Below are 10,999 nucleotides of genomic sequence, written 5' to 3'. Positions count from 1 at the left end.
ATTATATTATTGATATAACGAAGTGTTAATAAATAAATTATATTGATATTTGTTTTCTTTGGATTTATTTGGATAATGATTTTCTTACAGACTAATATGTACATTTATTATATAGTTAATAAGTTAGTAATCTGTGGTAGTCTATGGTAGTTTCTGATTGGCAATTTCTATTTTCTAATGTAAATTGTTGATAAACTTATCACTTGCGAAAAGCAAAAATATAAATACTGCTGGCTTGTTCATTGTTGTAAACCTCCAATTAGAGAAAATATCTACACTAACTTTTAGTGTTGTTTTATTATAGAATATTTTTACATACTAATTCAAAATAACACCAGTCCTGGAGACTACGTCCTTGAAAATGCCAGCAGTTACTTCAACAACTGCTGAAGAACAAAATGAGGGCGATCAGAAGATGTGGAATGCTCTCAAACGCTACATTATACGAGAAAGACAAAGAAAAAAAGAAGGTTCTTATATAAAGTTCATGATGCCTAGTTTATTTCACTGATATCAAAAAAACTTGTTATTCAATATGAGTCTATAAACTGTTTTAATTTTAATAAATAAAAATGATTGCTTTTTTTCGAAGCTGCAGATGGTGGCTTGTTTTATACATTTATCTCTTTACTATTATTAGAATATGAAGCCGAGGTGGAGGAGGAGAGACTAAGAAAAGAGCGGGAAGCTAGAGAACGACAAGATGTTATGACACTTGGTAAGTAATAGTCAGACAAGCTGCTTCTTATGAACTAAAATGTAGGGCTGTAATTACCATATCTGAATTTATAAAACGGGAAATGCTAAAAGAAAGCATACTTCCAATCTTTAATATTATTTTTTTATAGAAAACTATTAAACTAGTATGTACTTTGCACCTGTTCCTTTTAAATTTATTTTATTTCTATATACATAACTTTTTCACTACATACAGGTATGTAGTAAGTAACTGATATCCTTCTGAATTAAAAAAAATATGCATACATTTCAGTCAGCATTTTAATAGTTGAGATTTTCAGTTGTAATCACAATTTTAAAGTCACTACTTTGCTATGATTAGACAATACTTGTACCATACAACAATTGCACACCATGTAACCATTTTCTATTGCTCCCTTTAATTAGGTAAGCTGTACAAAGCGTCTTAGGAAGTTATTACAAATGTTTGTAAATTTTTGTGTATAAATGTAGGTACTCTCTTTCTTCTATTATTATTTAAAAATATTTTGTAAAGTGGGTGATACATCACTCAGGTTATGGCTTATGATATCAATTGATTCTTAAATCTGCACTTGCAGTATTATTAGCATACATAATATTATATAAAAATAATACTTGTTTGTTGAATGGACTGCCTTCTTAGATTAGAGTATATTTGTCTTATGAAATAGATTCCTGGGTACTTTTAAAAACCTTCCTTTGGAAAATGACTTTAAATCATTATTTATTTTTAGAGGAAACAAAGGAGCAAATTGATCAACTTGAACAAAAGTTAAAACAACTAGAAAAAGAGAAACAACAACTGTTTATGCAATTGAAGCGAGTACTGAATGAGGATGAGGTTAGAAAGAGACAGCAACAAAAGGAAGCAAAGTGAGTAAAGGAGATGTAAAGTGATTTACTTTTATAATATTATTATTACAGGTTTTTTCATGTTTTATCTATGTCTCTTATGGATATGATATTTTTGATCTCACATCACTTATATAGCCTTTGTTACTTCATTATCTGTAGATGAAAAATCATATTTTTAGTAACAAATATAAATGTAAAAACAGATTTTACATAAGTGGACAAGCTTAAATATACTCTTATATTGCATTATATCATAAATGTTATATTAGAAAATGCACTTATGTACTTTTCCAGTGAAATGCAACCAATGAAAATGCCAATGGGTAATATACAAATGCCGATGTTTCCGATGCCATCGTCCCAGGGGCAAGGGGAGCCACCACCTCAAGGCCGACCACCTCATCTTAATTCTCATATGCTTAATAAGGTATTTTAAGTTTCAATATAAAATGTTTAGGGTAACATTCAGTATCTAAGAAATTACCTTTTGTCTATTCTTATAAAGAGATCTTCAATGACATTATGCCATAAGCGGAAATTTGTTTCTCCCAGTTAATATACAATATTGATTTTTTTTTGAAATTAGAACCTTTTCTATAGTTCAGTCATTTTCAATCATATTTTAAAATTTACTAGTTTAAGAGAACAAATGAATTCCAAATTTGAAATTAATTATATAAAAATCTATATATTGTTTAATAAGTTTACAGTTCAACATTTTTATGTATGAAGGAGTTAAAGGTATAAAATTTATATTGTCTTGATGTTCAACTGCTTTTATTGTTTTTATTTTACTATGAACTTTATATTTATTTGTTTGTCGATGTTATTGCAAAGTTGGAATTGGTATGAATGGTCACCGATATTTTGTAATTACTTCCTAAACGTAAAATAAATAATTATAAAGATCAATGCTATGCTAAATCTAGCAATTTTGTCTTAATAGAGATTTTATTTATAATAATGGGATAATGCAATAAAATAGTACAGAAACAAACAAAAATCAATTAAGGTAAAAGATACAGATATCTAAAGGACAGAAGTTGTCAAAATTACAAAAAATACACACATTTTAATTTGTTTTTGACCTCTTTACTTTTGTAAGATTGTGCCTGAAAGCTCCTATGATGTGTCATTTAAAAATAAAAACATCTGGAAGAAGGAGCCATCATTATCAAAACCAAAATCAGATTGATATGAGTGTTCCCTATCTTCCTGTACGTAGCTGCTGTAGCTGTATGTGGACTATCCTGGCTTGAGAAAAGCCAAGGATTGATGGGTTAGAGATGTGCAGGAGTAGAATACTGTGGGCTTTACTCTGTTCTAATACTAATAAATGTTATGTCTATGACTAAGCGCACCAATACATCTTGACCCAACTCCGCATACGGACTGGCCTGTCTACCGTATGGGGACAACGAATCAGCTCATATTTCTATAAAGTGTACTACGGTGAGTGTTCTGAAAAATTGTTTGGGGTGATCCCTCCTGCCTCGTTTCAGCACCGTACGAGCCGTATTAATTCCAAATTTCACCAACATCACCTTGATGGCTGGAAATCTTCCACAGTCCGTATCACAAGGCATTTTCTTTTGCGAACTAGCGAACTGTGGAATAGCCTCCCGGTGGAGGTCTTCCCTGAGAGATACGATCTCCAACTGTTCAAAATTCGAGCGTACTCCACCCTCAAAGGGCGGCAACGCACACACTAAAAATGGGTGTCTATGGGCTGCGATAACAACCCTTTTTGGGTGTTCCGCAGGCTAGTTTGCCCCTCTATTATATAAAAAAAAATTCAATGCGCAGAGGCGATGAGTATTTGGAGAACTGATTGTGGTAACTCAGAAAGCAAAAGACCAGGTGGCCGTCAACTAACCAGATGGACCGATCAAGTTAAAGACTCCTCGTCCTAAAAACTGTACACTGTAATGAGAGAGACGCTCGACAGAAACCAGTGGAAACAAGTCTTCGCCAGATTTTTTTTTGCTGACCATGACGTTCAGCTACCGACCAAATTTTTTTTTTAAAGTTTCTGTCAACAATTCTCAGCACTAATCACCAAGCTATGCGTGATCCGTGTCATCTAGAAAGAAACAGTTATTCAGCGAAATTTTATATATATATGTTTTCATGCATTTAATTAATTAATTAATTGGTGGGTGTGTCTACGCATTCGTGATAAAGTTGTTTTCGATAAAACCAAGGTACACAGGTACATATAATCACAATGTAGATTAGTGTTATATATATTTTTTTTAACTAAACATGAAAGTCTGTCGTGAAAAATGTTTAATAAATTCCATATCATATTGTTGTCTAAGGATTCTCTTTTATTTTTGGTTTTGTTTGTTTGGTTTTTGTTTATTTATTCAAGTTTACCACATCATACATAATACTAAACCTACGGTATATGTTACAAAGGGTTTTATTAACAATATATGACAATTATAATAAACATAAATGTTACAAAAAAAATAAATACAATAAAACATGCACAAAATAAAAATACCAGCAACTTTTGTTAAGCAGAAAAAGTACCAGAAAAGGCTTTCTTTAAAATTGATCAGCAAATATTTTTGAATTGATTGATTGACAGTCTAATACACTTAAATATATTTAAATACAATTGTTTACACTAGATTGGCTAGCAAGCTGCACATTGGTCCTTCGAGCCGGATTATGCTTGTAACACTACTTCAATTATAATTTCAAATTCAATATAAATCATTGTTTCTATTGATATTTCAAGATATTATTGTTACTGAAAACCACTCATACCAATTCTGAAAGCTCTTTACCCTTTCTCGGTGTTGTGGTAGTTACAAACACGGAGTTCAAAGGTTGTTTCTCTTTGTTCAAGAAAGCGTACTCAAAGTACAAATTGTTTCCACAACAGCAAACTATTGTACGTGGTCCCATACAGTCTGGTGTCAAACGGCAGAGGTCCCCATCACCCACATACGCCTTGTATGCCCATCGGCTACACCAGCCGGCTATGAAACAGCACACTGTATACTCCGATCATAGTAAGTAAAATATTGTGGCAAATTAAACTTGCGAATTTGTTTTGCTTAGCAATTAAATTGATTTTAATAAATGCTTGTTTTTAACCAACTTTCAAAGTCTGTTATCAAGTTGATCCGATTGTATGTTATATGTGAAGCCTATAGTATTCGGTATAGTATATAATATTTCTAGTTACTGAGAGTATTACGTTCAGTCAAATAAATATTAATAATATCATTTAAAAAAAATATCGATAATAAGGTAGCTCCATAAGTAAATCGTTATAGAATGACCGTGTTTTCAGCAGATATTCACGCCAAAAACTGTATTTTATAGACCGTTTTTAACATTTGTGCTTTGCCAAATATTTCTTAATATTGCGCCGAATATTGGTCATAGTCAGCGAAAAGAAGTATTTCGGTTTGAAAGAAAAAAAGAAGCTATTTTTATATATTGTATAAAAATTTATTTCACTTCGTTAAGCTCAATAACTCGAGAATGGCTTGACCGATTTGGCCATTTTGATCTTGAAATGTTTAAGGTAAGAAACATAATAATACGCAAAGAAAAATTCTAAAAACGAAAATATATAATATATAAAAACTTTTTGAAATAAAAAAATTGTCACGTATTCTTAAGTATTTATAATTGTTGTACTCCGAATTGTTTTTGTGTAAAATATTGTATTAAGTTTTTATACATATGTAGGTGATACGAATTTCACCGGTCAACTATTAATAGGTATTAATAGTTGTTTAAAAATTATTTTGCAGAAGTTGAGGATGGTCGAATGGGCCGCCAAATGGCTCGAGCGGTTTTGTGGAACAGTGAGTTGTCACTAGGTGTCATATTACGCTTGTGCACGAGTTTTCATTATCATTTTCGTTATTTATATTAACTTTTCCTGTAGTACCTGTAGTAGCCTTCCATCTTGTGGTTCGTTTGTAGTACTAAAAATCTAATATGCGAGGTCTGAATATAATCCTATAAAAAGTATCGACATATCGCTAGTTTTCATTTGCTTTTTGTTTTTATTCCTGTAGGACCCTAGACCTTAAAGATTTTATTGCACTGCCTAGAGAAAAATTTCTTTTCAAAGATACTTTATTATGTCAAATAATTACATTTATTTAGTGAGAAAATGTAGGGTAGGGTACCTACAAGAAATTATTGAAAAATAAGGTAGATCATATAAAAATGTCAGGTAGAATATTTTTACAAAAGTGAAGGTAGATCGCATCGATATTATTACAGGTATCGTGTGACTTATAGCAATCATTTTTTAGATAATAAATAGAGTAAAAAATACTACTTAATGTTTTGTTCAAATTATACAAATGTTTATAGTTAACATTTCATTTATTTCTTGCCAATGTGTCCCTCTCACAACCCGAACGATATGTTGTCCTATCCTAAAAAAATCTCTTATGGTGAATTTAACTCGATCCTTAGAAGTTGTTTTATACTAATTTGGTAATTGGTAACTAAATATTTATTTTGTTTGAATAATAACTTAACTATACTAACACTAAATCATTGTGTTGCGCCTTTAACAAAACTAAAATGAAATTTTCACTTACCGTCCTAACATACACTCATAAAGTGCTTGCTTATAAAACATTGTGTATAAATTGATTTCTATATTCCTTAAAAGGGCGGTAACGCACTCGCCAGCCTTGACAGTGTCCATGCGGTATCACGTAACAGTCTCTGTTATTCAGTTATCCATATACAGTTAAAACCATTTACGATGACATATTTGACTGTATTTAAATTTGACTTTTGATTACTAAGTTAGTCTACACTTGAAATAAAAAAAAAAATTTTGTCTCTTTATCTCAAATTATAATTATGATGTGGTGAAATGAGATAAGTGGAAGTAAATTCTGTTGGGTTTATCACATGTTTGTTTTTAACGCACGTCGTTATCATATCTAGATATGTTTTTCCACTGATATGTTGCCTTGTTCGATTGAAGATAACTGTCGATATTGATATTTGTTTTCTTTCAACTCATGGTGACTAGTACATTACGAATTTGTTGGTCACGGTGACTGGCTGGTGACTCATAACATATAAAACTTAGTTTATTGGCTGATTTACTATGTGTGTTGTTGTGTATTAATTGTGTGTCAATATTATATATTTTGTAAATCTATTCACTGTCTATACTTGGCAAATATCTTAGCAAGCACACTTGGTTTATAGAAACATCTCAATATGCGTCAAATGTCAGCGGTTCCGGTGTTTCCTCTGGGGGGTACTACGCGATGCCGACAAGCGTTGTGGGCGTGGTCACTGAGCGTCCACCACCTCTGCTGTACGCTCATCATGCGCATACTCCCCACACTCCACACACGCCCCATACCCCGCATCATTCGAACCTGATGTATGCGCCGGCGCCCCAGTCGCAGCTATATTTGGATATGCTGAAGAATAGGGAGGGGCAGCAACATCCGGAGCCCAAGAAGGATCAGCAGGTAAGCTATGACATAATTTATTGAGAACAGCCCATCTTTTTTTCCTGCTTATTCATGACAAGAAAATTAAGGTTAATATGAAGAGGCAACACTTAGAGCTGAAGAACAGTGTAGATCTGAGCATGCGCCACTCAATCCACAGAAACAGTTAGAATCGTGACCAAATAACACTCACTCAAGGGTGGATAACACTTGAAGCAACGTCCGACTTAGAAATCGTACTAATTTATTTTTCCGTATTTGGTGTAAGATATTTTTTTTACTTGTATATTAATAAAGAAAATATCAGATACAAAAATCTATAAAATTTATTTCGAAGTTAAAGTCGGTAATATTAAATTACAAACAAAGCCGCTTTTTTGTTTCGTGATAGTTTTTTCTTTATAGCTGTACCACCAATGTATTTCAGAAGCAATTCGACTTAGGGTCCGTCAAGAAAAGAGCGTACCAATACATAAAAGGCCGGCAACGCACTTGCGTGCCTATGTCTATGGGCGGCGGTATCAGTTAACATTATGTGAGCAATTCGTTTGCCCCTTTTTATGTATATTAAGAAAGGTCAACAGCCTTCTGTGCCTGACACGATTTTTAGGTCAAAATTCAAATTTCGTCATCATTTTAACACACTGTGGGTTACGCGAACACTTCTTCAGCGTTAAGTATCGCTTCTTAATTTTACCCTACCAGCGCGCAATAAATTTTCGCCTTTTTTTCTATTTTGAGCCAGTTGTAACATCATATATGTATGTGCTAATAACAAAATAGTGTGTGCGTACATATACAAAGTACATATGTCAGAAATGAAACTTCTTTGGCAATTTTAAAGTCTTCTTCATATACAAATCTAAAATTTAAAACGAGACTTCGAGGGAAGATATGTTTGAAATTAAATGAATTTAATAGTCATTAAAAGGTTAAAAGTGTCGAAAATTTATATTTTAATCTAATTTTTTTTAAATTAAAATTTCGTTAATATATTACAAAATCGTGAACGTTTTTTTTTATGTAATAGCAGGCAAACGGGCAAGAGGCTCACCTGATGTGAAGCGATACCGCCGCCCATGGACACTCTCAACGCCAGAGGGCTCGCGAGTGCGTTGCCGGCCTTTTAAGAATTTGTACGCTCTTTTCTTGAATGACCCTAAGTCGAATTGGTTCGGAAATACGCAGTTTACTTAGCTGGTTCAACATAATTAGATTATAATATGAATTAAAATGATTTAGGAGATAAATGCCTACCTAGTGGTATATTAAGCGTAGCGCAAGGCTTGTATATATAATAGGTAAGAATAATAATAAAAATAGGTACCAATTCTTAAAAGGCCGGTAGCGCACCTGCGAGCCTTCTGTCAATGTGAGTGTCCATGGATGGCGTGAAGCCTTCTGCCCGTTTGCCTCCTATTACATAAAAAAAGGTTATGTTTTTTTTCGTACTAAGTACAAGTGGACTTTGTACGCTAATTATATAAAATCAATCTGAAATAAATACTTGCCTTATGAAGCAGTACTGTGTCATACTCAGGGTATAACGATATCATTATATTTTTAGGCTCCACAAGTGTTAATAGGGCTGAGTGAAGCCCACCATCCAGCAGTTAGTAGCGGAGTTGTTTATGCGCAACCGCCCGTGTCCCGTCATCTGGCCATACATCCACCGCAACACAACACAATACAGGTAATATATTCTTTTACAATCCTCGATTTCTCTCCCTCTCTTCTCTTTGAAATTCTCTTCCTTATAAAATAATATGATCCTCCAGTTATATATCCTAATGTGTGTGTATAATTAGAACCTTCATATTTTAGTTAATAATTAAAAGTCGCACGCTTGAAGCCAAAAAGAGCCCTTTAGTGTTTTCCAGACTCATAAATTGTAATACAACATTCCAGTTTCCGATAACGTCCAAACAGGTCGACTGTATATTGTCACAATGCAAGTATCACTTAGATATTTTGTGAACCCTCTTTCGATATACAGGGCGTCCCAAAGTTATGGGACATGAATGGAAATTATCTTAAATATCGTAGGTATTTTACTGAAAGAAGACTTTTTAGAAGTTAGTAATTCTGCAATCAAAGACTTTCTCTTGCCTCGTCTGGGATGAAATGTAAAAAACAACCCCTACTTATGATGCCAATCGAAAGAATGCCCAAAAACTAATAACTCTTCTTGAGTAATATAGTATTTTAAAAAGAAACGAACAGTGTGAAGTGAATTTAACTGCTGTAGTCAATTAATTGGTTATGTTTTTGTAAATTAATGAAAAAAAAATCTCAAAATTTGATCCCTCCTGTCTTACGCAAATCGCCAATCTTTTATTGAGTCCGCTGCCCGTTGATTCGCTTATCATTTCATGATTGGCACAATTCTGTTTGCCACCCACGTTCTCGTATCGCTTTTTGTATTTTTTTTTATATGAGGTGAAAATGTTACTTTTACTATTATTATTATTATTTGTTTCTACTGAGTATTAGATTCGTATTTGTTTTTTTTTACGGCTGAGGCGCAAACTAGCTGCTGTGGTCTCTGGCAGAATGACCAGCGCTGTGGAACAACTCTGCTCCACAGCATAATGCTGAGCCAGGGCCAATTCCAACCACAGCACACACGCAAAACACAATTAAACCTTTTTCTTTAAAAAAAATTGTTATCTGTCTATTATTAATATTTTTATTTATTTTTCTGTTTGATTATTGTTATTTTATGTGTTTCTGTGTGTGTTGGAATTATGTTACGGAAAATGCGCATGCGCAGGCCCGCGTCAAGCTCGACATCCTTGGCTTGGATCACTTTTTGTATAGCATATGTATAAATAAGTTATAATAGAAGGAGTAATATAGGACTCTCAGATAAATATAAAAATATCCAAACTGACTTCACTAGTCACTTTTTTTTACAAAAGCTTGCCAACATATAGTAATATACAATTTTTAATGTGACAAGCACCTATTGGCAAACATGACATACAGGAAGAGATAACAAATATTAAACAAAATAATTAAAATTACAAAAACTAAACGAAAATCTATTTTAAAGTGTCAAGCAATTATGGATTGACCCAGAATATATTTGTAAACTACGGATATTTTTCATAAGATTATATTTATAACATTATTTTGCAGGCAAAACCTGGCAGCATCACTCAAGGCTATCCCGTCCAGCAGTCAAATCCAAACGTACAAAACCCAAACATATATCCAAGCAGACATCGTTATTAGCTGGTTGGCAAACACTCCACCAAACCGCGAAAGATTTAGACGGTTTTGTAATTCGTAAATGTTGTATTAAAATATATATAAGAATGCGTACTTTTATTATGTAGTGACAGATCTGTAAAGGAAATATATTTTTACCAAAATAGAGGGTATTCTTTGGGGTCATTGACCTCGTTAAGGTCATGAACTATCAGCTGTTAATTATTTTACATTTTTTCCTTTTTTGACATTGACAGCGTTTTTATTATTTTTTATTTAGTTAGGGTTGATGAATACATGATATAGATGTGTAAAAATACAACCCAAGTGATGAAATTCATTATTTGCTAGGACAAACTAAAACTTAATTTATTTATGTAGATTCCATGTTGTGTACAAGTTACTTGAGGTTTCGTTGCGGCCTAAACTAATCTAGTATAAATCTTTAATTGTAAATTGTGTCATTTATTATCAAAAATTTAACCAATCTTTATGACTCATACAGATATGATAAACTGTTACCATATCTCTTATGACGATTATCTACTGTTATCATAAATATATACATTCTCGATTATGCTGATGTGTGTTATCGAGATTTAACTGAACTACAGGTCGATAAGTCCGAGCACATATGTACCTAGTCCAGCTATACGTTCTGTTACAAATGACAAGCATTTTTTAATGAAGTAATATAATATCAGAATATATACCTACATATTAAAGTCTCAGCTAAATTGAAA

The 10,999-nt window shown here is 32.8% G+C and overlaps 1 protein-coding gene across 2 annotated transcripts; it reads left to right on the top strand.

The window, feature by feature from the left end:
* Positions 1–135: 135 nt before the first annotated feature.
* On the top strand, positions 136–10,364 carry LOC123708732 (MADS-box MEF2 type transcription factor MIG1). 2 transcript variants are annotated; one of them, XM_045659586.1, is made up of 9 exons: positions 136–470; positions 641–718; positions 1,455–1,593; positions 1,870–2,002; positions 4,436–4,601; positions 5,355–5,408; positions 6,790–7,061; positions 8,611–8,736; positions 10,185–10,364. In XM_045659586.1, exons 1-9 carry the CDS (start codon positions 362–364, stop codon positions 10,278–10,280), a joined length of 1,173 nt encoding a protein of 390 aa, XP_045515542.1. In that variant the 5' UTR covers positions 136–361; the 3' UTR covers positions 10,281–10,364. The 2 variants fall into 2 exon arrangements, with proteins under 2 accessions (XP_045515542.1, XP_045515543.1); XM_045659587.1 differs by having other exon boundaries at positions 139–470; positions 4,472–4,601.
* Positions 10,365–10,999: the final 635 nt, after the last annotated feature.

The sequence above is a fragment of the Pieris brassicae genome, chromosome 4 (genome assembly GCF_905147105.1).
Source record: "Pieris brassicae chromosome 4, ilPieBrab1.1, whole genome shotgun sequence".
Lineage (NCBI taxonomy): Eukaryota > Metazoa > Arthropoda > Insecta > Lepidoptera > Pieridae > Pieris > Pieris brassicae.
Note: the sequence above shows the minus strand (reverse complement) of the source record. Positions and strands in the feature narration are given on the sequence as shown.

Bases quoted from the DNA above. Each gene is read 5' to 3' on its own strand.
- LOC123708732 (XM_045659586.1), top strand. From the start codon at position 362: ATGCCAGCAGTTACTTCAACAACTGCTGAAGAACAAAATGAGGGCGAT. The intron at 7,062-8,610 runs GTAAGCTATGAC...TTATATTTTTAG, and splicing joins AGCCCAAGAAGGATCAGCAG to GCTCCACAAGTGTTAATAGG. The intron at 8,737-10,184 runs GTAATATATTCT...ATTATTTTGCAG, and splicing joins CGCAACACAACACAATACAG to GCAAAACCTGGCAGCATCAC.